Below are 27,820 nucleotides of genomic sequence, written 5' to 3'. Positions count from 1 at the left end.
AAGTAAAAAAAAGCATAATTAGAAATATATGAAATAAAAAATAAGAATAGAAATATAACTATAAACTATACAAGAGCTGTCTCAAACCTCTCCCCCGTAAATACTTTCTTGTAATAGTTTGTTTCTTATCTCCAACAGACCTTTGACACCTCACTCTTCAGATTCCTTTTCTTACAGTCTTATTCCTTTTACATTGAACTTCCTGCAATCTATCAATGTATGCTCAACAGTTTCCTTGCAGTTACAAGTCTCACATTTTTCTGATGCTATCTTTTTCATGATATATAGAGGTATCATTGGGTCCTGTTCGTTCTAGTCATAGAAATAGCATGAGTTCTAGCTTTAAATAGTTATTTGTCCCACATCTTCCCATAGAGTATATTTAAACATGCTTCTTCTAAATCACTGTTTTGTAATCATGTTTTTTTTTTTATATTATAACGTAAATATTTTTGTGTGCCATTTTATTTTCTATTTTTTCTCTCCCTGCACATATTGTTATTTTAATAAACTCAACTCAACCGTACAACAAAGAAGAGTATGTTTATTTCAGTCTGTGGGGTGGATTTGTGGAATAGGTTAGGTGATGGGTTGAAGCGGTGCACAAATATAAATCACTTTAAAAAGCTATACAAAAAAGATATTTTTGGGAGGTACAGTATATGGTTGAGGAAGGGTTGTGATAAGGGTTGTGTTAAGGGTTGGTTTATATCTACATTTTAACTCCAGATGGATATGTGGGTTGCAAATAAACTTGGGATGCTGTTCATACATTTAATTTGGGATGTAAATAAATCTGGGATAGTTTATATATTATGTCATATTATCATTCTATGATATATGAGTTATTAGAGGAGAAGTGAGAAAGGGGTAGGGAAATATAAGTTTTACTTCTACCTACTCCTTTTCGGACACTATTACTTTTGTTTTGTTTGGTATTATTTGTATCTGTTTTTATTTATTTTTATGTCCGAAATAAAGTCTTTCATTCATTCATTCATTCATTCAAACCACCGACCCTCTGCTCAGCTTTAAATGTGCGTCACATTCTTCACGCAGTCCAACAGCGACAAATAAAATCCCTGTTTTGTAATCATGTTTTTTTTTTTATGTTATAACATAAATACTTTTGTTTGCAATTTTATTTTCTATTACTTTTTTCTCTCCCTGCACATATTTGTTATTTTAATAAACTCAACTCAAACCAACTTATAGGTGCATTACCGCAACCTATTGGACTACTGGAGTGTGGAACAGTAGATAGCAGGGAAAAAAGAAAGAAAAAAGAAAAAAAAGAAAAGAAAAGGAAAAGAAAATAAATAAATTAATAAATAAATAAATAAATAAATAAATAAATAAATAAATAAATAAATAAATAAATAAATAAATAAAATAATAATTCATTCTAAATAATAATAATAATAATAACTAAAATAAAATACTAATACTAATAATTAAATTCTCTCCATTATTCCTGTTACCCTTAACCCGTTTCCTCCTTCTCTAGTCCAGCAGCGACACTTGCAGACCAAATCGGAGAATGACGCTTTTATTCTGGAAAAGAAAAGGAACCGGAAGTGTTATGTAGAGTGTTTCCGGTGTCGTATCGCAGGCTGCGGCTGTGTGTTCGTGCTAGCAGAGTAAATCATTCCTCACTCAGATGGCGAACAGAACTGTTAAAGATGCGAACAGCATACACGGGACCAACCCGCAGTATCTGGTGGAGAAGATCATCCGGACGAGAATCTACGAGTCTAAATACTGGAAGGAGGAGTGCTTCGGTCTGACTGGTGAGTAGCACGGTAGCATAACGAGCTAACAGCGAGCTAACGGTAGCCTCCTGTCGGCTAACAGCGAGCTAACAGCGAGCTAACGGTAGCCTCCTGTCGGCTAACAGCCATGGAGGGATGTAAAGAAGGATGTAAACTACGATCATCAACAGGCTCCCTGGCGGGTTTCACCCTCTCTAGTTAGAGGAGTTACATATATTTTAAATAGCTAGCAGATGTTCACCCTTTAGGAACCACATACAGGGATGTCCTACCACATCTGGCTGTATATATATATACTGCTTTATTCATGTTTTACTTCAGTAAAAAGTAGTGTAGATTGATGAGGGGAAAAATAATTTAAACGATTTTATCATAGCCTGCATCATAACAAAATGTGAAAAAAGTGAAGGGGTCTGAATGCTTTCTGAAGGCACTGTATGTCACTTTAGTGTAGTTTTGAGTTTGTTTACTCTCAATCTGTTAAAAATAGCACTAATGCCTGGTATGTTAAAGCTAAGTAGGTTTACCACAACAACACAAAGTTGGCTCTGTTTATTCTGTCTGAGCTGAAGCAGAAAAACCCCAAAGATAGTGTGAGACAAATTAGGGCTGAGACTATTATTTTCCTTATCGTTTAAGCTGCTGATTATTTACTAATCATATAAAAGGAAATCATCCCATTTAAAAAGCTGTCACCAATATATCTTACTTACACTTACACACCAAAAACTCACAATAACCTGATATTTTCAGGTGGAATTTCATTCATTCTCACTGTGCAATATCATTTCCCACTTGTGCAATTTTGTTAATAGTCTGTTTATTGTCAATACTGTATATACTGCTCCTGTTTTTATACTTTCTTCTATTTAAATGGTTCATATTTTGTTACACTTTGTTTAACTCTTTTTTACTGTGTTAGCTGATGCATCTTGTTTTTTGCACTATCCCCTTTGCTGCTGTACACTGCACATTTCCCCACTGCGGGACTAATAAAGGAATATCTTATCTTATCTTTGATATTTTTACTTGATAAGAGACTCAAATGATGAAGTTGTATTTTAGTGAGCCTCCATTTTTGTGTGTCAACAGTTTGTTTTTTGCCCTTTTGTATTTCACATTGACTGTTAATGAAGAGTGTGCATGTTTATCTGATCCACAGCTGAGCTGGTTGTTGACAAAGCCATGGAGTTGAAGTTTGTCGGTGGAGTCTTTGGAGGAAACATCAAGCCCACTCCCTTCCTCTGCCTCACGTTGAAGATGCTGCAGATTCAACCTGAAAAAGACATCATCGTTGAGTTCATAAAAAACGAGGATTTCAAGTAAGTTTCAATCTATTGGGAGAATAAAGTGAACATTGGTGCTGTATTGTCAAACAACCCCCAAAAAGATCCTGCACACTGACGGGCCTTTCAGAATAACAAAAGATGAATTTATTACAAATCTAAAAGGTGAAAAATGTGTATGACGGGTAACCCCTTTTTGTTATTCTAGAGACTATTTTTTTCTGCTTACTCATACTTGGCTTGTAGTGGATCTTTTACAACCACCTTACTATGCTCTCTCTTTGTTTTTTATATTTAGATATGTTCGTTTACTCGGAGCGATGTACATGAGGTTAACTGGCACTGCAGTGGATTGCTACAAATACTTGGAGCCGCTGTACAACGATTACAGAAAAGTCAAGAGTCAGAACAGAAACGGAGGTGAGTTTTTGATTAATAAACTCTCAGTAGGCGTATTTTGGACTGTGCCGCGATGCACATCCTGGAATCAAAACGGTGGTTTCCTGTGTCTGAGAGTCCGATGAGAAGATGTGTTTTTCCAGGACGTGTTTGGAAATATCCACCTCCCGACAACTCCAAAGTTTTCTGATCTACATGTGTATATCTTATTTATTTGCACATGCATATCTAGAAAGCAGCGTGAAAGGTGCATGCCACCACCTACTGTGCCGGAAGTATAACATCAAGCCTTTAAATTCTGGATATTAAGATAAGATGAGCCTTTATTGATCCCCCCCATGTGTTTATGAAGCCTTTCTATTATGGATCTTAAGCCTGTTTCTTGTAAAGAGGTTGTATTCTGAGGACTTAGACTGAACCGTGATTATGTTGTGGGTGTATGATGAAATGTGTTTTTCTTTAATTTTAGAGTTTGAGTTGATGCACGTGGACGAGTTCATCGACGAGCTTCTTCATGCAGAGAGGATGTGTGACATCATTCTGCCCCGGCTTCAGGTACGTTTATGCCCCGTCTCTTCACACACACACAGCTCGATTCAAGTGCCTACACCTCTGATGTGATGTGTGTGTGTGTGTGTCTTACAGAAGAGACACGTCCTCGAGGAGGCTGAGATGTTAGACCCACGTATCAGCGCTCTGGAGGAAGATCTGGATGAGGTGGAGAGCAGTGAAGAAGAAGATGAGGAAGAAGAGAAGGTACTAACGTTTAATTAACCTCGTGGAACAACATGTGGAAACTGGTTTGCCGTGAAGTGAATGATAATGATTAGTAATGGCAGATATGGTCATACATAAGTGTACTGGTGTCCTCTTATTCCGTTTAAGTTGGTCCCTTATATAATGCATCATATTGAACAATTAACAACCTGCTCAAGTGAACTGGAACATATAGAGAAACTGTACGTGGCTGTAAATTCAGCTCAAATTTGCGCTACATTTGGATGGAAACCTGTTTTCAGTTCTGTCATTTTTCATGTGAACAACTCCAGGAGAGACTGTCTGATAACGTCTGCTGTTATCTCTAGAAGTAAACAAATAGTGCAGTGCCCGTTCGCAGCGCATGCCCATCCGGAACGGGCCGATTGCTTGGCCCCCAGTCGTGCTGCTTGCAGCGTTGTCGAGAACGGCGTTACGGCTGCTTGCACCCGCCAAGTATGAAGTTAACGGTTGTTGAGATATGCGGAGGACAGTCAAACAGACATACACAGACAGAACGAGAATATCTACACATGTCCACCAAATGTGGTCGCAATAGCACAAAGCAATCAGGAGATATGACATCAGCAATAAAAAAAAAAGTAACTTTTTCTGGGTTGGTCCAGAGATGTTCTGTACCACATTTGGTGACGATCGCTTAAAATTTGTAGGAGGGGTGTCGAAAAAAGAGATTTGGACACAATTCATGGCGGAAAAGATGAAAATGGGAGTGGCTTTTTATGGACCAATTTGTCTGGACCCATAAAATCCAGGAAACAAAAATAATTTAGTTTCGAGACTTAATGGTTCAAAAGCTACAGGCCAAAACGTGAAGTCGACCGTCTTGACAAATTGCACCACATTTGACACTGCGCTCCCTTGGGTCCACGGCGATACAACCTCCAAATGTGAGGTAGATCGGATGAACAGTTCTTGAGATATGCACAGGACATACCCACATACAGAGATTCCTCGCTTTATAGTTAGATATCTCATCCCCCCCCCCGCCCTCTCTATGACGACCGACTTTTCTCTCCACCTTCCAGTGTTGCCGCTTGGAACACTTTTTATTCCCGACCCCATCGGACAACACGTTTACAAGTTCTAGTAGGACTAGTTCTGATCACGCATTGCCTGACCCTTAAACTCAGTGAAATTTGAAAGAGCCAGAAAGTTCCGGACACTGTCGATCACTTGTACTTACTTTATTAACAAAGTTTCAGACTCTCATCGGGTAAAAAATGAGTCAGTCCATAAGACTTTCTGGAGTGCAAGAACTTTGTAGTGATTGTTACACCGTGAACTTTAACTTATATTGTTTGTGTTTCTCCACCTGCAGCCGGAGAGACTCCAGACCCCCGAGCCCCACAGACGCCGCGACGGTTACCGTGACAACGACAGACCTCGCCGCTCTCCATCACCTCGTTACAGACGCAGTCGCTCACCCAGACGGTTTGTGTTTTTTTAATTATCCAAAATAGGACGTTTCCACAGCTACATGTGTACTCTTTGTAAAGTGAGTATGAATTGTGAGTTCAGCTCTAAATCAAATCCTTTGTGTTTTTTTTTTTTTTCCAGGAGGAGCAGATCTCCAAAAAGGCGAAGGTATGTTTTAATTTACCCGAAATCCTTTGTCACTTTTTAAATATAATACTTGTAGCTCACGCTCATTGATGTCTTTTGTTGTTTGTACTCACGTTAGCCCATCCCCCCGAAGAGACCGCCATCGTAGCAAGAGCCCCCGCCGCCACCGCAGCCGGTCCAGAGACAGGCGCCACCGCTCCAAATCTCCAGGTAACAAACAGGCCTCTCAGTCACTCAGATTAAGGCTGTACTACAGGCCTTTAGAGGCTGTACTACAGGCCTTTAGAGGCTGTACTACAGGCCTGTAGAGGCTGTAAAATAATAGATGGGATGGATGTTGGCGTGTGTGCGTGCTGGGTCCGAGTGTATACGGGGAGTTCATTTAGATACAACCCTAAGAAACTTATTTTTCCTCCCCTTGGTCACATAATAAGTAGAAGTGATATATCTTTAAATTTCTATGCAGAGGATGTGCAACTACTGTATATCTTCCTGTCAACCCTAGTGATGCTAGCAGTCTGACTGCCCTAAAGATAGATATTTTTCCAATATTGACATGCACATATGAAATTATCAAAATTTATTACACGACTCAATTCTGATTGGTCAATCACGGCGTTATATGGTCTGTTATGTATTTATAGCAGACCGTTGCTATGTATAACAGACCATTGCTATGGATGGACGCAGTTCTGAACTCTGACTCTGGTGGACCATTGATTTGTGCAGTAAGTAGCCGTGTAATAAGCGGGATAATGTACAGCTAGCGGGTCATTTTTGTGAAATAAACCCCTTCAGGATCATTTTAAAATGACCAGCTCGCTGCACCCTTACATAATAATTCAATTCAATGATCCACTGTCGTGCATTACATGACACAGATTTAAAAAATCTAGCAGGTCCGCCTGCCCTTTGTTTTAAAATGATGTGATTTTATAGTTGCCAGTTTTTACATAAATTCTTCTATTGTATTTGCACTAAACTGCAGCCTTCTGTGAACACCACAGTGAATGAAAATATTCATCTGAGGAAGTTATTGTTTCGCTCTGCCTCATCTTATCGAAATACGAGTTTTAATAGGTGTCACAAACGCAACCAGACAGATTCCTTCAATTTTGGTTTTCTTTTTATTTGAATTCAACATTTACACAGATGTTCATGGTCTGATCAAGACTGAAAAAAATCTTTTTAATGATTAAGTAGAAGAGAAAACAACTGGATTTTATGATTTGATGATGATTGTTTGGTATCATTATTTCCAACCAGGTCACCACAGAAGCCACAGACATCGCAGCCACTCAAAGTCCCCAGAGAGGTGAGTGATCCTACTCTTATTGTTACCCAAACATGCAAACATTTTGAATTTACTCAGTTATAAGCTATAACCATTTGCATATGTGGGTCTGGGTATCGTTTGTTTTTCAATAATAGCGCAGATACAAGACCTGAGTTTCAGTACCAATACTCTCCTTTTTTTTAATACCATGTAATAAATATGTTTTTCTGCAAAATCCTTATTTTCATTTAACAAAAAAAAGCCAAAGTAACTGAATGCTGTCTAAACACAAGCAGCCGAACAATACCTTTACCTAAAAATACAGTTTTTAACTCATTTAAATCATTAACTGTATGCTAAGAGAAGAATCTGACCAGACATTTAATGACACATTTCAGTACTTGGTGGTTCTTGATATGCGGTGCCATGAAAACATTTTAGTCTGAACCAAAAACAATCTCACCACAAAGTCTGTGCCGTAGTTTTCTGGAGCTTTTTTTATTGTATCTTCATCAGCAGATGGAGTTTTCCCACTTTTCATACAATTTTACATTTCATTTTTTTTTGCTCAGCACTTTAAAGACATCTCATCCACCTTGATTTAAAAGATGAAAGTAAACAAAAATAAACAAATTCTTCACCTTGGAAACAGTAGTTGACGAAACAATCTGTTCAAGTAGCTGTTCTGGAGCTTTTCGATCGCATCACACAATCTTCTTCAGCAGATGAATAAAAGAGTTTTGAGGTTGGAGACGTCCAGCGCTATTTATGTGTCGTCACTACATGGTCTTTTATGTACCTGTATTCTTCTATTCTAATTTATTATTAGTGATGAAATGTGAACCATTTGTTTAATTATTTCCCATTCAGCATCATTTTGTTTTTTCTTTCACATCACAGGAGTTCAAAAAAGAGTCACAAGAAGAGTCGACGAGGAAACGAGTGATCTCCCTTTCACTTTTATATCTTACCCCCCTTTTTTTTTATTTTACCTCCAGACTGTCAGAGAACTTGCCTCTGAATCTTGTATCAAATTTGAGTGTTTTTAATTTTAATTTTACAAGTAATCTCAATTTTAGATGTTGGACCACTGACCTGTCTGTAAGATATTACAATGTAAAGCCCTCAGGTTTCAGCAGTGTGTATGTACAGTATCTAATCACTCACTCTGCAACCTTTCAGCCTCATTCCGTGGTTCGAACCCTCTGAGAGAAAAACATCTAATATAGTACTCCCCGTTTTCAGATATTTCTGCCCATTATTGATAACTTTTGAATCTGTGTAAATGTAGAAGATGTGTTTTATGTATGTCAAGAATGAGTTTCACACTCTGACCTTACATTTGTCAGAAATAAAGACCCTGATTCATTAGTCGTGTGTTTCTGGAAGTTTGTTTGTTTCCTGAGGAAGACGAGGAACAACAAATTCATGATTGATGCCCCTGGGATTTTATTTACAAGGAACTTTGTCAGGTAAAATAACATGCTAAAATATTACAGCTGCGTTTTCAGTTTTCATGCTATAATGTATGGCAAAAATGCTAAATTTGCCTTGGGGAAAATAGTATAATTGAACATATATGGCTCCAATAAGGTATTCAATAATAAATATGTATTCCATTAACTATAGTGTAAAAACTAGCAGAAACCTGCCTTTAAATGATACTGCTCGAAATGTACTATATTTTTCTTTGCATCGGCCATGAAAAGACCAAAACTATGAGTTAATGGTATATTACATGTTCTGAGTAGGGTGCTGCTGCCTTCTGGAACACCTGACCATAACATATTTTTTTTTTCTGGATTTAGGACCAGTGCTGTTCACAACACTATGGCTCTTGCAGGTTTTCCAAAAACTCCTCTAATTTTCTTCTTCGCACTTGGTCCCTGCTGCTATCTTTAAACTTCCCCAGAACTCTAATGCTCTTCCTACGAAAGGCGGACTGATGCGGTATCGCTGCCGCCTTCATGTGATATTGTATTGCCCCTTTGCAATCCTGTCGATCGAAGTTTAAATATTTTGCGTAGGTGCAGTAAAGCACCTGCTTCTTTGCAGGTTCCAGATCCCTTTCTAGCAGTTCCTGGTATATCTGCTCAGCTTTAGCCTGGCCGTGATTGGATTTTGCGTATATATGTGCGAGGTCTATTTCCTTCATAAGTGAACAATGAGGGTAAAGCAAAATCACCTCCTCATGGAGACTGATCGCTCTGTCTATCATGCTTTGCTTTGGGCGACTGTCACTGAAATAAATAAACCATTTGTAGTAGAGTGCAGCACATCTCTTCAGATAACGCTCATCTGGATGGTTTTCCAGAGCCTCCTCTGCCAAATCAATGGCTTCGTCAATAGATACATAATTTCTGTACAGCCTTAGTAACCCTTTCATACCACTGTAGCTGCTGACAGGATTTCTCAAAACCCTTCTGGCTAACTCTCGTACTTCATCTTCAATTCTCTCTCCTTTCTTAGCACATTGCTCAAGGTAGTAAACAGCGAGGTACAAGTTCTCTGGATCCTGTTCCTTTGCCATTCTCACTTTCTCCAAGTTGTCAGCCCCCAGCTGTTTGTTGCTGTACATGACATGGCTGGTGTTCCACTCCACCATGTCCGGCTGCATCTTGATGGCTCTCTGGAAGTAATCTGCAACCAGCTTTCTGTCTCTGCTGAACTTCATCAGGGTCCAGGCTTTTTCAGCGTAGATCTCTGGATGGAGCTCGTCCTGGGATGGAGATGGGTATTTATTCATCAGGGCGTCGATCTTTGTCAGGTAAGCCTGACTCTCTGCTTGGTCTCCCAGGTGGTGGTTCAGCCAAGCCAGGTTCCCGTAGTTCACCACTAACCAGGGACCCTCATCTGCACTTCTCATCTGGCGGAAGGCCTCTGCAGCCTTGTTGAACAAACTCTGGGCATCTTCAGTCAACCCCAGCTTGTATTGAACGAACCCCCGCAGGTTGTAAATGTGACCCAGCCAGCTGTTTCCCTCCTCTGTGCCGATGTCCTCCAGCTGGTCCCTGCGATGTAAGAGTACAGACCTGCTGGGGTCCAGATCCCAGGTGAAGTGGCACTGCAGGGCCTCCAGTTTGGACAACGGTGTTTGACCCTGAACAGCACTGATGAAGAATACGAATAACAAATATTAAAACACATAACCAGTAGGTCAAAGTAATATGCTCTGACGTGTGCTATGTCTGGATGAACAGCTGTTCATCTCATGTGAGGAAGGAAGGAAGATAGAAATGGAGATAGAAGCATTGAATGTGCAGGAAAGAAATAAGGAAGGAAGAAAGGGAGGATGGAAAAATGGAGTCAGGAGCATTGAATAGAAAGCAACGAAATAAGGAAGGAAGGAATTGAGTAAGGGATATTGAATAGACAGGAAAGAAACATGGCAGGAAGGAAGGTGTGGTAAAAGTAAGGAAAAATAAATGGATCACTGAGATTCAGATCAGACAGGCCATTCCTCCCAGTCACCCCTCTCCAGGTTTCTCCATCGTTGCCCACATGAGCGTTGAAGCCCTCAACCTTTCCAGGGCCCCACCCAGAGACTGGGCCCCAAGGTGGAAAATAAATCACTGAAAATAAAATGAAAGGGAAGGAATGGATGAGGAAAGAACAGAAGAAATTAATCACAACGGAATTAAAAGAATATTGCTGAAAAGTTAGAGGGACGGACAGACTGGACTGGGGAAGAAATAACAAAAGTGGGCTTAAAGGGGAACACCACCTAAATTAATAATTACAATATGTTATTTCCATGGCTGAGGAAAGTTCAATCAATATTTGGGAACGTGAGCTACTCTCTCTTAAAGCCAGAAACCAGAGAAATAAGTCTCAAACTAGTGATGTCATAGGGTAAAAGGCTGCTCCATAGACATTGAATGGGAGACTGATTTTGTGGATCCACATAATGTTTGTTTTCTTTTTTTAAACCCAAATGAGCTTTATTCTTATTGTAGTGTTCTCGGTTGGTTGTTAAATACGATTAAGGCCAGAATTCTATGGTTGTCAACTACAGTAGAGGAGATAACTGTGGAGGAAGTGAAACCTATGATCAGAATAGTCACTCTTATGATAGTATGGGTATTGGAACGCACAGTGCGTTTCTTGGTAAGTTTCTGAGTAGCATTCAAGCGCTAGGATTGGCCAGGCGTCCATGGTCGATGAGTTGAGGTCAACCTCAACCAACCATCTCAGCCTCAACCAGCCACGCAGGGCGGGTCTTGCCAAGAAATGCAGAGGGATTTCTAAATACGCAGAGGAAATGAGGGGGAAATAATGTGAAGAAATGGATGAGAAAAAGAACACAGAGAGGAAGTAAGAAATGAGGAAAGATATGAAGAAAGATGACTGAAAGCAGAACCTTAACTGCCACTGAGGAAAGATTACAGCAAAAGATAAAGTAAAATAAAAATTAAGAACATAATTCATTCATTCAATTAAATCAAATGGCCCCTTTGCCCCCCTTGCTCGGACCACGCCCATCTTCAAACTCATTCATTTTGATCTCAACAACATATCTAAAAGGTTTCTGACTGCATCTTGCATGGTTGCGATGTTATCGCGGTCACGAAATCTGTGCACAGAAAAACACATAAAGACCTGGCTAAGTAAACTGCTTCTGTGGTAGTTCCCGCTACAGTACCCTAGGTGTTTCCAGTACCACATTTTGCCATAATGACAAACACACAAGGTGAAAACAATATAGTGTCACTGTTGTAGCTGGTAATGATAGGCTCACTCATTATTTACTCCAACAATGATATAAAATGCAGAAGCAGCTACTCACCTCATCATCCAGCTGTTTCCTCAACTGAGTAGTTCTCTAAATATTAGGCTGGTTTTTGCTCTTGATGCTTCTTTGGGTTCTCTGGTATAAAGTCAGCAATGTCCAACTGTGATGTACAGCTTTGCTGTAAATGATGTGATGTTGTTGAGCACGCAGCTTTAAATGCTCTCACTGAAGTCGAAGCAGACTGTAGAGGAGGGGCAACTGCGTATTAAGTCTTATGTTCAGTCTTAATGGCCTTGACTTTCTTTTCCCAGGAATGGAAACCCACAACCACATCTGAATAAACTAAAACATGACTCATCAAATTTTGTGATTATATTTTCTCTTAAGTTGATTTAAAGTTAGAAAGTTGTATATCTTCTTGAGGAATATGATGCCACACTGAGGGAAATATTCAAACCCAAGATGCCATATTCTTTATGGCTGCAACATCTAGTGAAATATTAAAGTGACATGTGCATTATTTTATACACATTTATATATTTAGTAGCCTATATGTGGACACTTTGAGCAGTGGTCGTCTGCAGAGTGTCGGTATGAAGAGTTTTGACAGCAGTTACCTGCACACACCTGCATTATGACTCTGCTGTTACCTACTGGTGTAACCAGGTTACTGTTGGGTTACCACTTCACACTGACAGGGAAACACTTTGACACAAAGGCTCGTATTTCATCATTTGTCACCTGTTCATATGTCACCTTTGAGTTATACAACTTTATGTGTGCGATGTTCATCCATGTTGACTTACAAGTTGAAAGTTGTAGTCTGATATAAACACAGTGATTCCATGTAAGTTATGAAAATCAACAGTGATCAAAATCTATTAATAAATCATGTGATACTGAACTATAGTAATAACATTTGAACATGTCCACAGTGGATGTTATTTAAAGGACTAGAGTTATTGAATGATTCAGCCTGTTTAGTACAGATTGAGTGTACTACTGCTGACAGTTTTTCAGAGCAAATGAGTAGATTTTTAGGTAGTTTTTAAAAAAAAGCTTTTGTCTTCCATTAAATGTACTTAAGTCTAAAAACTTGCAGACACTTGTTGAAGCCTGCCTTTAAAGGATACAGCTCGTGCTTTTTTTTTGCATTTGCGTTGAATAGGGCCAAACTTGACTTCTTCCCTTGCCATGATCAGCAGGTCTTCACTGTAAGATTCTCACTTCCATTTTAACTTTATTTTAAGAAGTATAGAAGTAGTTTTATATGTAATTAAATTAAAAAGTAAGTAGAGATTATTTAGCAAATGCAATATCTACATTTTTTAGTAGATTCAGAACCAGTGCTGTTAAAAACACTATGGTTTTTGCAGGTTTGCCAGAAACTCCTCTATTTCTCTACACATCCTGTCTTCGTCTTTAATCTTTTTCAGAGTTGTGATGCTGTTCCCACGAAAGGAGGATTGATGCGGTATTGCTGCTGCCTTCATGTTATATTGTATTGACCTTTGGTACTCCTGACGATCAATGTATAACTGTTTTGCATAGAGATTGTAAAGCATCTATTTATCTGCAGGTTCCAGATCCCTTTCTAGCAGTTCCTGGAATATCTGAGTACCGCTACGTACCGGCCCACTTCGATCACTGTTCATCTCTCATGACATGTTGAGCCAGACAGCCCATAATGCTTATCTCTACACTCCCTCCCTCATCTCCCTCCCTCTCCTCCTCCCTATGGCCGCCCGGCACAGAGAGATTGGGCCAGCCCAGTGTCAATTAAGGATAATAATTGGGCCGATTTACCTGAAGAGCCATCAGTTACCTGGACACACCTGCATTATGACTCTGCTGTTACCTACTGGTGTAACCAGGTTACTGTTGGGTTACCACTTCACACTGACAGGGAAACACTTTGACACAAAGGCTCGTATTTCATCATTTGTCACCTGTTCACATGTCACCTTGGAGTTGTACAACTGTATGTGTGCGATGTTTATCCATGTTGACTTAAAAGTTGAAAGTTGTAGTTTGATTAACGTCCATCAGCGCCCTGTGTAGTACAGTACTGCAAGATAGTGAAGCCTACATGAATTTCTTGTATAATAATCACCAAAACAAAACAACTTAAAGATTTCTTAGTGTACATAATGTATATTTATTAGTATTAGTAGGCTATTGTGTACAACTGAGACACAGCTTGACATACTTTATACATACTATCAGTTGCATCTGGCAATAATATTCAGGTTACATCAAATTATCTATTACATTATCAGAGTTTTATATTTCACTACTCCAAAGCTTACAGACATTCAAATTACATATAGTGTAGTTCTCATATAAACTTAAAATACAGTGCTATGGAAAAAAACAATCAACACAACAGGAATATAATAAACACAGTGATTACATGTAAGTTATGAAAATCAACACTGATCCAAATCTATTTTAATAAATCATGTGATACTGAACTATGGTAATAACATTTGAACATGTCCACAGTGGATGTTATTTAAAGGACTAGTGTTATTGAATGATTCAGCCTGTTTAGTACAGATTGAGTGTACTACTGCTGACAGTTTTTCAGAGCAAATGTGTAGATTTTTAGATAGTTTTTAAAAAAAAAGCTTTTGTCTTCCATTAAATGTACTTAAGTCTAAAAACTTGCAGATACTTGTTGAAACCTGCCTTTAAAGGATTCAGCTCAATCAATAAGTGTGTACAGATTTTTTTAGGTAATGCAATACCTACATTTTATTTCTGGATTTAGAACCAGTGATGTTCAAAACACTATGGCTCTTGCAGGTTTTCCAGAAAGCTGTTTCTGAAAACATTTGAGGTGGGAAATAGACATTACAGTAACAGGATATTAATTTGATCAGTGCTGCCTAGTTTGACAGTTTGATCGGATGATTTTTTTTCACAGACCATCTGTCTCATGCACTACTCTCAGGATGTAGTGAGTTTTATAAAAATACCTTTTTATCATATTTCTCAAAGTTACCAACTGCAGCTTTAAAGGTGTAAATATAATTCAACCAAGGTGCTTGTCAAATGGAAGTTGTGGAAGCTGAATCCTTCAAACTTTGTAACTTTATGAAATGCTGTTTGATCATTTGACAAGCACTTTGGTTGATGCATACTGACTACTTTAAGGCCAGATCATGCTAGTTTTTATAATGGTGAAATTTTGCAGCAAATTCCATTTGTTTTAATTGAATTGCCATCAGAGGATTCATTTACAGGGATGAAGTAAATGTGCTATGATTTGCATTGAATAGGGATAGACTTCACTTCTTGCCTTGCCATGATCAGCAGGTCTTCACTGTAAGATTCTCACTTCCATTTTAACTTTATTTTAAGAAGAAGAAGAAACTTTTCAGCAATTTCCACAATTTTTTTCCACAAGTTTTCTTTTAAATGTAATACAATTAAGAAGTAAGTGCAGATTGTTTTGCAAATGTAATTCCTACATTTTTAGTAGATTCAGAACCAGTCCTGTTAAAAACACTATGGTTTTTGCAGGTTTGCCAGAAACTCCTCTATTTCTCTACACTTTCGGTTCCTGCCTTTGGCTTTAATCTTCTCCAGAGTTGTGATGCTGTTCCCACGAAAGGAGGATTGATGCGGTATTGCTGCTGCCTTCATGTGATATTGTATTGACCTTTGGTACTCCTGACGATAATGGAATACGTGTTTTGCATAGCGGTTGTAAAGCATCTGTTTATCTGCAGGTTCCAGTTCCCTTTCTAGCAGTTCCTGGAATATCTGCTCGGCTTTAGCCTGGTCGTCATTGGATTTTACATAGATATCTGCGAGAGCTACATTCTTCAAAAGTGAAGAATGAGGGTAAAGAGAAATCGCCTCCTTGTGGAGACTGATTCCTCTGTCTATCATGCTTTGCTTTGGGCGACTGTCCCTGTAAAAAAGGATCTCCCATTTGTAACAGAGTGCAGCACATCTCTTCAGATAACGCTCATCTGGATGGTTTTCCAGAGCCTCGTCTGCCAATTCAATGGCCTCATCAACAGAAATATAATGATTGTAAACCCTTATTAATGGTTTAATACCACTGTAGCTGCTGACGGGATTTCTCAAAACCTTTCTGGCTAACTCTCGTGCTTCATCTTCAATTCTCTGTCCTTTCTTAGCACATTGCTCAAGGTAGTAAGCAGCGAGGTACAAGTTCTCTGGATCCTGTTCCTTGGCGATTCTCATTTTCTCCAACATGTCAGCCCCAAACTTTTTGTTGCTGTGCTTTAAAGCCTTCACTAACCCTATTATGTGACTGGTGTTCCACTCCACCATGTCCGGCTGCATCTTGATGGCTCTCTGGAAGTAATCTGCAGCCAGCTGCCTTTTATCTCCGCTGAACTTCATCAGGGTCCAGGCTTTTTCAGCGCAGATCTCTGGATGGAGCTCGTCCTGGGATGGAGATGGGTATTTATTTTTCAGGGCGTCGATCTTTGTCAGGTAAGCCTGACTCTCTGCTTGGTCTCCCAGTTGGTGGTTCAGCCAAGCCAGGTTCCCGTAGTTCACCACTAACCAGGGACCCTCATCTGCACTTCTCATCTGGCGGAAGGCCTCTGCAGCCTTGTTGAACAAACTCTGGGCGTCTTCAGTCAACCCCAGCTTGTATTGAACGAACCCCCGCAGGTTGTAAATGTGACCCAGCCAGCTGTTTCCCTCCTCTGTGCCGATGTCCTCGAACGTTTCCCTGCGACGTAGAAGTACGGACCTGCTGGGGTCCAGATCCCAGGTGAAGTGGCACTGCAGGGCCTCCAGTTTGGACTCCAGTGTAGTTTCACTCTGAGCAGCACTGATGGAGAATATGAATAACAAATATTAAAACACATCATCATTATGTTAATATAATATGCTCTTAAGGTGCTATGTTTGGATAACCACTGTACAGCATGTGAGGAAGGAAGGACGGAAAGAGGGAAGGAAGGAAAATATGGATTAAAAAGCATTGAATAGACAGCAAATAAACAAAGTCAGGAAAAATGAATTGGCCAGTAATAAGGAAATAAAACATCCATCCATTTTCCATTCCCTCTCACTAGTAACTTTTTCCATCTCCTCCTGGGTATCCCGAGGCTTTCCCAAGACAGATGAGATATATAATCTCCAGGGTGTTCTGGGTCTACCACGGGGTGTCCAACTAGGTGAACGGGAAAACCTCCAAAAGAAGGTGCCCAGGACGCATCCTGATCAGATGTCCAAACCACCTCAACTGGCTCCTTTCTACACGATGTCTGAGCTCACTTACCCTATCTCTGACGTCCTGGCCACACTGCCTGCATGAGCAGTGTGTGCGGAACCTCTTGCTTTTTATTTTAGCGCCCATGTTAACAGGTTAGAGCAGCCACACAGCCCATGTGAGTAGCGCGGCTCGGCATGTATAGAGATCGAGGTGTTGCCTATGTTTTCGCGTGACGAGCGCATTTTTCAGCAAAAATAGACAGTGAAAATGATCTTTTGACACTATATTGACATCATATCAGTAACATTACTAGTGTCAATGTCTATATCTGTACACTATGTCACAGACATGAAAACACTTGTTGTTTCTGTTTCAAAATAAAAGTCCTCTAGCATTTTTTTTTTTTACAGAATCCCTTCATTTGTTAACTCAAGTAATTTATTCTGAAATATTTGCAGGGCAGTGTTGTGGAAAATGTAGTGACGTGTGCGGTTCCATGAATTAATAGAGTACCAGCTTTTAATTGTGGAAATACGGTAGTAATAGCGCAAAGTAAAGAAAGGGCTAGCAGTAGCAACGCAGCAGCAGCAACGCTGTCTGTGTGGACACCACAAGCGTGCGAGCCGCAGCAGCTCAGCGACAGAGTCGACATGCGCTGCTCACGCAGGCAGTGTGGCAGGGACGTAAGCCTGAGCCCAGCTAGGAAACTCATTTTGACCGCTTGTGTCTGAGATCTCATTCTTCTGATCAATATACAAAGCTCATTACTATAGGTGATGCAACGTAGACCGAAAGCTTTCCCTTCCAACTCAGCTCTCTTAACGGTTTGCCAGAACTTCCTTGAGGCCACCAAAAGTCTTTCTCCAAAGATGGCAATGGGCTAAGAAATAAGGAAAGGGGGCTGTAAGAGGCGAGGAAGAAATGGAAGGAAGGGAGAAAGGAAGGGAGGAAATGAGAAGAGAATAATGAGAAAAATGGATGAAAAGACAAAGAAAAGAAAGAAGAGAACAAACAAAGACAGGACAGGAAATAAGACATGAGGAACGAACTCAAGAAAGATGGCTGAAAGCAGAGCCTCAACTTCCACTGGAAACACATTAAATAAAAAGAACACAATTAATTAGTTAAATTAAAACAAAATACAAATATTTATAATTTCTCCAATTTCTTCACCATAATTACATTCCTGGTAGTGGGTGAAACTTTCAGAAAACAACTGATCAGTAATCATTTTATTTTATTTTTTTTAAAGAAAATAGCAATAAACTTTAAAATTCCTCTGGCCCTGGCTGAAAGGGAAAAAGGACGAAAGGAAAAGAACAAGAAACATATTACAGAGAAAAGTAGGCCTAAGTAAAAAATAAAGCAAGGAAATTGGGAGTGAAAACTGGATTCATAATGTCAAAGTCTAGATGAAATGAAAAATGCCTTTTTATATTGTGGACCTATTTAACAAAACATGCATAAAAAAATACCAAAAATCAAGTCCATGGTATTTTTTTTTTTGTTTATCAAAATCCATCCATTTTTTCCTTTATGTAAACAAAGCAAGCCTACTTTTTTAGGGGTCCAATCAAATGCAAAGGATCTGATTTCATTCCCTCTCCTGACTGGACACCGCTCAAATATTCCCTTTCAGAAGCTAAAGACTCTAACTTCCGTTTCACTGCAACTTTAATATTTCAGGCTCTGGGACTCAATGATAAGATATTAAATAAATCACAATGAAACTTATTATTTACTCCAACAATGATATGAAATGCAGAAGCAGCTACTCACCTCATCATTCAGCTGTTTCCTCGACTCAATAGTTCTCTAAATATTGGGCTGTTTGTTGCTCTTGATGCTGGATTTGGGTTCGCTGGTATAAAGTCAGTGATGTCCAACTTCTGCTTTGTTGTAAATGATGTGATGTTGTTGAAGACGCAGCTTTAAATGTTCACCAAGTCGAAGCAGACTGTAGAGGAGGAGCATTTGAGCATAGAGTCATGTGTTCAGTCTTAATGCGCCTTGACTTTCGTTTCCCAGGAATGGAAACCTACAGCCACATCTGAATAAACTAAAACATGACTCATCAAATTTGTCATGATATTTTTTCTTATGTTGATTGAAAGTTAGAAAGTTGTATTTCTTCTTGGGGAATATGATGCCACACTGATATATAGTATATATATATTATATATCAGATATATAATATTCAAACCCAAGATGCCATATTCTTTATGGCTGCAACATCTTATCAAATATTAAGGTGACGTGAATTATTTTATATTTATATGCATTTATATATGTAGTAGCCTATATGTGGACACACTGAGCAGCGGGTATGAAGAGCCATCAGTTACCTGGACACACCTGCATTATGACTCTGCTGTTACCTACTGGTGTAACCAGGTTACTGTTGGGTTACCACTTCACACTGACAGGGAAACACTTTGACACAAAGGCTCGTATTTGATCATTTGTCACCTGTTCACATGTCACCTTGGAGTTATACAACTGTATGTGTGCAATGTTCATCCATGTTGACTTACAAGTTGAAAGCTGTATTTTGATTAACGTCCATCAGCGCCCTGTGTAGTACAGTAGTGCAAGATAGTGAAGCCTACATGAATTTCTTGTATAATAACCACCAAAACAAAACAACTTAAAGATTTCTTAGTGTACATAATGTATATTTATTAGTATTAGTAGGCTATTGTGTACAACTGAGACACAGCTTGACATACTTTATACATACAATCAGTTGCATCTGGCAATAATATTCAAGTTACATCAAATTATCTATAACATTATCAGAGTTTTATATTTCACTACTCCAAAGCTTACAGACATTCAAATTACATATAGTGTAGTTCTTATATAAACTTAAAATACAGTGCTATGGAAAAAACCCAATCAACACAACAGGAATATAATAAACACAGTGATTACATGTAAGTTATGAAAAACAACACTGATCAAAATCTATTTTAATAAATCATGTGATACTGAACTATAGTAATAACATTTGAACATGTCCACAGTGGATGTTATTTAAAGGACTAGAGTTATTGAATGATTCGGCCTGTTTAGTACAGATTGAGTGTACTACTGCTGACAGTTTTTCAGAGCAAATGAGTAGATTTTTAGATAGTTTTTAAAAAAAGCTTTTGTCTTCCATTAAATATACTTAAGTCTAAAAACTTACAGACACTTGTTGAAACCTGCCTTTAAAGGATACAGCTTAATCAATAAGTGCATACAGATTTTTTTAGGTAATGCAATACCTACATTTTGTTCTGGATTTAGAACCAGTGATGTTCAAAACACTATGGCTCTTGCAGGTTTTCCAGAAACTCCTCTATTTCTCTACACATTTGGTTCCTGCCTTTGGCTGTAATCTTCTCCAGGACTTTGATGCTGTTCCCACGATAGAAGGATTGTTGCGGTATCGCTGCTGCCTTCATGTGATATTTTATTGACCTTTGGTACTCCCGTCGCTCGAAGATTAAATATTTTGCGTAGTAGTTGTAAAGGACCTGCTTCTCTGGAGGTTCCAGATTCCTTTCTAGCAGTTCCTGATACATCTGCTCAGCTTTAGCCTGGCCGTGATTGGATTTTGCGTACATATTTGCGAGGTCTAGTTCCTTCACAAGTGAAGAATGAGGGTAAAGAGAAATCACCTCCTCATGGAGACTGATTGCTCTGTCTATCATGCTTTGCTTTGGGCGACTGTCCCTGAAAAAAAGGATCTTCCATTTGTAGCAGAGTGCAGCACATCTCTTCAGATAACGCTCACCTGGATGGTTTTCCAGAGCCTCGTCTGCCAATTCAATGGCCTCATCAATAGAAAGATAGTTTCTGTAAACCCTTATTAATGGTTTCATACCATTGTAGCTGCTGACGGGATTTCTCAAAACCTTTCTGGCTAACTCTCGTGCTTCATCTTCAATTCTCTCTCCTTTCTTAGCACATTGCTCAAGGTAGTAAGCAGCGAGGTAAAAGTTCTCTGGATCCTGTTCCTTGGCGATTCTCACTTTCTCCAACATGTCAGCCTCCAGCCCCGTGTTGCTGTGTTTAAAAGCTCTCGCTAACACTAAGACGTGGCTGGTGTTCCACTCCACCATGTCCGGCTGCATCTTGATGGCTCTCTGGAAGTAATCTGCAGCCAGATTTTTGTCTGTGCTGAACTTCATCAGGGTCCAGGCTTTTTCAGCGTAGATCTCTGGATGGAGCTCGTCCTGGGATGGAGATGGGTATTTATTCATCAGGGCGTCGATCTTTGTCAGGTAAGCCTGACTCTCTGCTTGGTCTCCCAGGTGGTGGTTCAGCCAAGCCAGGTTCCCGTAGTTCACCACTAACCAGGGACCCTCATCTGCACGTCTCATCTGGCGGAAGGCCTCTGCAGCCTTGTTGAACAAACTCTGGGAGTCTTCAGTCAACCCCAGCTTGTATTGAATGAACCCCCGCAGGTTGTAAATGTGACCCAGCCAGCTGTTTCCCTCCTCTGTGCCGATGTCCTCCAGCTGGTCACGGAAACGGAAAAGTTTGGTCCTGCTGGGGTCCAGATCCCAGGTGAAGTGGCACTGCAGGGCCTCCAGTTTGGACACCAGTGTTGTTTGACTCTGAGCAGCACTGATGGAGAGTAAAAATAACAAATATTAAAACACATCACCAGTAGGTTAAAGGGACTGTTTGTAACTTTTTACACGTATAAATCACCCGGGTCGGTGTCCCATGTGCGCTCTCATATGCGCGCTCGTCTGTGGCTACGCTGTTCAGACAAGACTCCAACACAAACTACCCGGAAGCACCAAAACCGCAAAGTTATATCTAGTGATGCCCGTCTTGCAAAACAGTGTTGGCCGCGGACAGAGGACGCGGGGGAGACCGTAGCTTTGGTCTCCAGGGCCGGAGTCTCTGCTCCTCTGCTCCTCTGCCTGCTTGCCTTCACTCAGCTTGCTCCACCTCACGTGCATGCGCGCACACTACACACTGCAGAAGAGTTAGTTTAGCTCTGAGAATATCTAGTGAATGTGCAGTGGACGTTTGTGCAGAAATAACTGCTGCAGCTCCTCCAGACCAACAGAGGTTTCCCATGTCTTGTGAAGTGACGGGGCTCCGCAGCGAGAAACTTTATCGTCTCCGACCGTTTGCCGGTGTCTCCCTCTGGCCGCGGTCGGGAGGCTGAAGCAGGAAAAGCCAACACTAGGATCAGCATTAATTCATGGAGAGACCTTCGTCTGGGCAGCTAACATGTGGAGTCATGTGGACTCCACCAGCTGCTCGTTTGCCACTGAATTCCTGTCACTGTTGGACTGTTTCAACATCACACAGCACGTTAAAAGTCCCACCCACACTAAAGGCCACACGTTGGATCTGGTGTGCTCCACTGGCACAACTCCCTCCCATCTGCAGTGCCTAGACCTCGCTGTTTCAGACCATCTCGCTGTTCTTTGCACTGTTCCTGTCACCCTGCCCAGGCAGCGCATAAAACGTACCATCCAATACAGGAACATCAAGACAGTGAGTACACCAGCTCTGAACGACCTGATAGCGACCCATCTGGCCTCAGATCCCCACGACAGCTCTGCTGATGGGCTGGTTTCCCACTACAACGCCACTTTATCCGGCAGCCTTGACTCCCTTGCCCCCCTCAAAACCTGGACTGTCTCCTACACCCGTCCTGCCCCCTGGTTCACCACTGAACTCCGCACCCAGAAGACCACCGGCCGTCAACTGGAGAGGCGCAACAAAAGATCTGGCCTCACTGTCCACCTTGAGGCTTATAAAGAGCATGTGAGGGCCTACAAAGTAGCTCTCTCCCAGGCCAAAACACACTACTACTCCACCCTCATTACCAACCAACAAATCCACCCCAGAATGCTGTTCACCACCATCAACCGGCTCCTTCGCCCCCTCGACCCCCCCCTCCCCTCAGGTGCCCCCGACCTCTGCACTAAGTTCCTGGACTTTTTCCAGGACAAAGTCGAGTCCATCCATCAGCAGCTCCTGGCGCCTGCCCACCTCCCTCCACACACACCTCAGCCACTGGGCGTGGCTCCCTTGGATGTTCGCCTGCCTCAGTGCTCCCTCTCCTTCTTCTCCCCTGTATGTGCTCCTCAGGTCGCCAAGTTGGTCACTAAGGCCAAAGCCTCCACCTGTTCTCTGGACCCCATGCCCACAGCCTTGGTCAATGCTTGCCTACCTGCTCTGTGCCCCATTATGGTGAACATCATCAACTCCTCCTTGGCATCTGGTCTTGTACCCGACAGCCTCAAGATGGCATCAGTCACTCCCATCCTCAAAAAGCCAGGTCTGGACCGGGATGACAGCAACAACTACCGACCGATCTCCAACCTTCCTTTCCTGAGCAAAATTCTGGAAAGAGCAGTGGCCGCCCAACTCCATCAACATATGGCCAACCATGAGCTCTACGAAATGTTTCAATCTGGCTTCAGACCACACCACAGCACAGAGACCACCCTCATCAAAATCACAAATGACCTCCTCATCGCTGCAGATTCTGGTCACATCAGCATCCTCATCCTCCTGGACCTCTCAGCTGCCTTCGACACAGTCTCCCACACCATCCTCCTCACCCGCCTATCTGACTACCTTGGCCTCACCGGTTCAGCTCTCTCCTGGTTTCAGTCCTACCTCACAAACAGAAAACAGTTTGTCACCATCAGAGACTCCAGTTCCACCCCGGCCCCAGTCAACCATGGCATACCTCAAGGCTCTGTGCTGGGACCCCTCCTCTTCACCATCTACATGCTCCCCCTTGGTCAGATCATCCGCCACCACGGTCTCAGCTTTCATTCATATGCTGACGACACACAACTATATCTTAGCACCAAACCATCCACCCAGCTACCCCCACAGTCACTTGTAAACTGCCTACATGCAATAAAAATCTGGATGTCATCTAACTTCCTAAAACTCAACAGCAACAAAACCGAGCTCATGGTTGTGGCTCCCAAGGCCCTGCTCCGGAAGGTTGGAGATCTCCACCTGGACGTTGACGGCTGTTCCTTCTCCCCATCCTCGGAAGTCCGCAACCTGGGTGTCATCCTGGACCCAACACTCTCATTCCAGTCTCATATCAGGTTCATCACCAAATCCGCCTTCTTCCACCTCAAAAACATCTCACGTCTCCAGCAATCACTCTCTGACTCTGTGGCAGAAACCCTCATCCACGCTTTCGTCACCTCCCGTTTGGACTACTGCAATGGAGTTCTGTCCGGGGTTCCCAGCAAAGCCCTGGACAGGCTCCAGTATGTGCAAAACTCACCCCCACCCTCATCCACCTCCACTGGCTCCCGGTCAAGTCCCGCATCACCTACAAAATCCTCCTCCTCACCTACAAATCCCTCAACGCCCTGGCTCCTCAGTATTTATCTGACCCCCTCCACCCTTACACACAGCCCCGGAACCTTAGATCCTCAGGCACGGGTCAGCTCTCCATCCCTTACACAAAAATGCGAACTTTTGGGGACAGAGCTTTCAGTGTGACAGCCCCCACCCTCTGGAACTCTCTCCCCATAGAGCTCCGCAACGCACCATCTCTGGACACCTTCAAAAGACTCCTCAAAACCCACCTCTTCACCAAGGCCTATGGCCCCTAGCTAATGTTATGTTACATTTGTTGTGTTTATTTATGTCTTTGTTAAGCGTCCTTGGGTTTCATGAAAGGCGCTATATAAATCCAAGCTATTATTATTATTATTATTAACATTACTGCCAAGCCGGTGAAATATAGAGTGATATTGTGGTTTTAGCTGACGTGTGTCGCCTCACTGTTTTGAGCGATGCTCGTTCATGTCTATTTAGAGTGAGCAAGTGCGAGCCCGACGCTGACTTTCGTTGACTTAACGGCCACAGGTGTCGCTGTTAACAAGCATTTCTGATTCTTACAAACAGTCCCTTTAAAGCAATATGCTCTTAAAGTGTCAGTAGGCAGTATATTTTTGGCATAATTGGGCAAAAATTCCATAATAACCTTTCAGCATATTGTAATTCAAGTGTTCCGAGAGATAACTAGACTCATGCACCTCCTCATAACTCTGTTTTCAGGCTTTAGAAAATCTAGCCAGTGAAGGGAGACTTTGACCAATCACAGGTCATTTCATTGAGAGAGCGTTCATGTGACCGGAACTTGGCGTGCCTTCACCAGATTTCACAATGGCAACGGCGTCACAAACTTTCTCATTTTACAGCTAAATCGTGCACTACAAGATGATTCTGAAAACATCCAAGGCGAGAAATAGGCATTAATGTAACATAATATTGATTCATATTTGATCAGCGCTGCAGTTTGACCGTTTGGTCGGAGTTTGCGAGTGATTGACAGCTGGCTCTCATAGACAGCAGCTGGATATCAGACCTCAGATCAGCTCTTACTGCTTGTTTTCCTCCGGTCTGTGAAATCTTGCAAATGCCGTTAGGAGCACCGGAGGACACAGAGGCACATGATTTTGTTCAGGTTACCTGTCTCATGCACTACTGTCACGATATAGTCACGTTTTATAAAAATAACTTTTTTTAATCATATTGGCTCTAATCTCTCCTACTTCAGCTTTAATGTACGTGTGCTATGTTTGGATAACCACTGTTCATCTCATGTGGAGGAAGGGAGGAACATAGAAATGGAGTTAGGAGCATTGAATGGACAGGAAGAAAATAAGGAGGGAAAGATTTCCTTTTCTATTTGTTAGTTGCCTTCTGGAGCTGGAAACCAAAATAATTTCACTACACGTTGTACTGTGTATGGTTGTATACAGTATGTGATAAATAAACGTGATTTGATTTGATAGACAGCAAGGAAATAAGGAAGAAAGGAAGGAAGGAATGGAGGGGGGTGGAAATGGATTAAAGAGTATTAGAGGATAGGAAGGAAATAAGGAAGGAGTCATGAAAGAAGAGAGGATAGGAAGGAAAATAATATGGACCAACAGACGGCTGGAAAGAAAAAGTAGGCTTAAAGATAATAAGGAAAAGGAAAGTAGGTATAGAAGTAAAACTTGAAATGGGAACAGAGGACAAAGGAAGGAAAATTAGTGGATGGAAAGGAAGGAAATGGGTAAGGAAATGAGGGAAGGAATGGTTAAGAGAAGAAGTAACAGAGAGGATAAAAACATGGAGGACAAGAAGGAACAAAGGATGAAAGAAAACACAAAGGGGAATGAGGTATGCAATGAATAAATAAATAAAGGAAGAAACAGAGTGAGGCAGGAAGAGAAAAAGAAGGAGTGGAGGAAGAAAAGACAAAAGGGGATAAGGCAAGATATAAGAAAAAGATGGCTGAAAGAGGTAAGGAAGGAGGAGGCAAGTAATAGGAAGGAAGAAAATGACAGAAATGGTGTGAGACAGAGGAAAGCAAGGAAGACAGGAAGTGGTTTTAAGATAATAGGATAGTTATAACAACAACATTTAGTATTTCTCCAACAGAATTATAATACTGGAGGTGGGATGAAACTTTCAGAAAACAATCGATTCATAATAATTGTTAAGAATAAGAAAGAAAATAAAAAATTTAAAATTCATGTGGCCCTAGCTGAAAGGGAAGAATGAAGAAAGGAAAAGAACAAGAAACAAGAGAGAAAAGTAAGAAGCCTACATTATTTACTCCAACAATGATATGAAATGCAGAAGCAGCTACTCACCTCATCATTCAGCTGTTTCCTCGACTCAGTAGTTCTCTAAATATTGGGCTGGTTTCTGCTCTTGATGCTGGATTTGGGTTCGCTGGTATAAAGTCAGTGATGTCCAACTTCTGCTTTGTTGTAAATGATGTGATGTTGTTGAGGACGCAGCTTTAAATGCTCTTACTGAAGTCGAAGCAGACTGTAGAGGAGGGGCATTTGCGTGTAAAGCCTATTGTTCAGTGTTAATGCGCCTTGACTTTCGTTTCCCAGGAATGGAAACCTACAGCCACATCTGAATAAACTAAAACATGACTCATCAAATTTGTCATGATATTTTTTCTTATGTTGATTGAAAGTTATAAAGTTGTATTTCTTCTTGAGTAATATGATGCCACACTGATATATAGTATATATATTATATATCAGATATATAATATTCAAACACAAGATACCATATTATTTATGGCTGTAACATCTTATCAAGTATTAAGGTGACGTGAATTATTTTATATTTAAATGCATTTATATATTTAGTAGCCTATATGTGGACACTTTGAGCAGTGGTCGTCTGAAGAGTGTCGGTATGAAGAGCCATCAGTTACCTGGACACACCTGCATTATGACTCTGCTTCCACCTACTGGTGTAACCAGGTTACTGTTGGGTTACCACTTCACACTGACAGGGAAACACTTTGAAACAAAGGCTCGTATTTGATCATTTGTCACCTGTTCACATGTCACCTTGGAGTTTTACAACTGTATGTGTGCGATGTTCATCCATGTTGACTTAAAAGTTGAAAGCTGTATTTTGATTAACGTCCATCAGCGCCCTGTGTAGTACAGTACTGCAAGATAGTGAAGCCTACATGGATTTCTTGTATAATAACCACCAAAACAAAACAACTTTAAGATTTCTTAGTGTACATAATGTATATTTATTAGTATTAGTAGGCTATTGTGTACAACTGAGACACAGCTTGACATACTTTATACATACAATCAGTTGCATCTGGCAATAATATTCAGGTCAGGCCCACCGTCAGGCGGGGGCAAAGGGTACAGCTGTCCCCAGACCCAAGGCCAGAGGGGGTCATGCAAAGGTCTATGGTTGACCCTTAAATGGGATCAAGAACAACACTTTACTTACTGACCTTTATCACTGATAAATAAATATATT

The 27,820-nt window shown here is 40.9% G+C and overlaps 5 protein-coding genes across 9 annotated transcripts in view; 1 reads left to right on the top strand and 4 right to left on the bottom strand.

Annotated features, from left to right (window-relative positions):
• orc1 (origin recognition complex, subunit 1) overlaps positions 1-27,820 on the bottom strand; it is a 303,843-nt gene that overhangs the window by 21,668 nt on the left and 254,355 nt on the right. The window lies entirely within an intron of this gene.
• prpf38a (pre-mRNA processing factor 38A) lies at positions 1,583-8,444 on the top strand. Its single transcript, XM_074636358.1, has 10 exons — positions 1,583-1,790; positions 2,935-3,094; positions 3,357-3,478; positions 3,927-4,012; positions 4,103-4,213; positions 5,553-5,665; positions 5,792-5,818; positions 5,916-6,007; positions 7,064-7,112; positions 7,974-8,444. The coding sequence occupies exons 1-10, from the start codon at positions 1,661-1,663 to the stop codon at positions 8,017-8,019; spliced, it is 936 nt and encodes a 311-aa protein (XP_074492459.1). The 5' UTR covers positions 1,583-1,660; the 3' UTR covers positions 8,020-8,444.
• LOC141768253 (interferon-induced protein with tetratricopeptide repeats 1-like) lies at positions 8,116-12,002 on the bottom strand. The gene is made up of 2 exons (XM_074636357.1): positions 11,860-12,002; positions 8,116-10,183 (listed from the first exon to the last, which is right to left on the bottom strand). The coding sequence occupies exons 1-2, from the start codon at positions 11,865-11,867 to the stop codon at positions 8,902-8,904; spliced, it is 1,290 nt and encodes a 429-aa protein (XP_074492458.1). The 5' UTR covers positions 11,868-12,002; the 3' UTR covers positions 8,116-8,901.
• On the bottom strand, positions 13,949-18,922 carry LOC141768252 (interferon-induced protein with tetratricopeptide repeats 1B-like). Its single transcript, XM_074636356.1, has 2 exons — positions 18,794-18,922; positions 13,949-16,627 (listed from the first exon to the last, which is right to left on the bottom strand). The coding sequence occupies exons 1-2, from the start codon at positions 18,799-18,801 to the stop codon at positions 15,319-15,321; spliced, it is 1,317 nt and encodes a 438-aa protein (XP_074492457.1). The 5' UTR covers positions 18,802-18,922; the 3' UTR covers positions 13,949-15,318.
• Positions 13,949-26,857, bottom strand: LOC141768251 (interferon-induced protein with tetratricopeptide repeats 1-like). 5 transcript variants are annotated; one of them, XR_012594040.1, is made up of 3 exons: positions 26,662-26,857; positions 20,093-21,631; positions 13,949-14,279 (listed from the first exon to the last, which is right to left on the bottom strand). XR_012594040.1 is itself a non-coding variant. In XM_074636354.1 (2 exons), exons 1-2 carry the CDS (start codon positions 26,667-26,669, stop codon positions 20,326-20,328), a joined length of 1,314 nt encoding a protein of 437 aa, XP_074492455.1. In that variant the 5' UTR covers positions 26,670-26,857; the 3' UTR covers positions 19,669-20,325. The 5 variants fall into 5 exon arrangements, 1 of the variants encoding a protein (XP_074492455.1); XR_012594041.1 differs by having other exon boundaries at positions 13,949-14,377; positions 20,106-21,631; XR_012594038.1 differs by lacking the exon at positions 13,949-14,279 and adding an exon at positions 19,669-20,009.

The sequence above is a fragment of the Sebastes fasciatus genome, chromosome 5 (assembly GCF_043250625.1).
Source record: "Sebastes fasciatus isolate fSebFas1 chromosome 5, fSebFas1.pri, whole genome shotgun sequence".
NCBI classification, from domain to species: domain Eukaryota; kingdom Metazoa; phylum Chordata; class Actinopteri; order Perciformes; family Sebastidae; genus Sebastes; species Sebastes fasciatus.
Note: the sequence above shows the minus strand (reverse complement) of the source record. Positions and strands in the feature narration are given on the sequence as shown.

Coding starts and splice junctions, on each gene's coding strand:
- prpf38a (XM_074636358.1), top strand. CDS start 1,661: ATGGCGAACAGAACTGTTAAAGATGCGAACAGCATACACGGGACCAAC. Junction 4,013..4,102: donor TCATTCTGCCCCGGCTTCAG/GTACGTTTATGC, acceptor TGTGTCTTACAG/AAGAGACACGTCCTCGAGGA. Junction 7,113..7,973: donor CACTCAAAGTCCCCAGAGAG/GTGAGTGATCCT, acceptor TTCACATCACAG/GAGTTCAAAAAAGAGTCACA.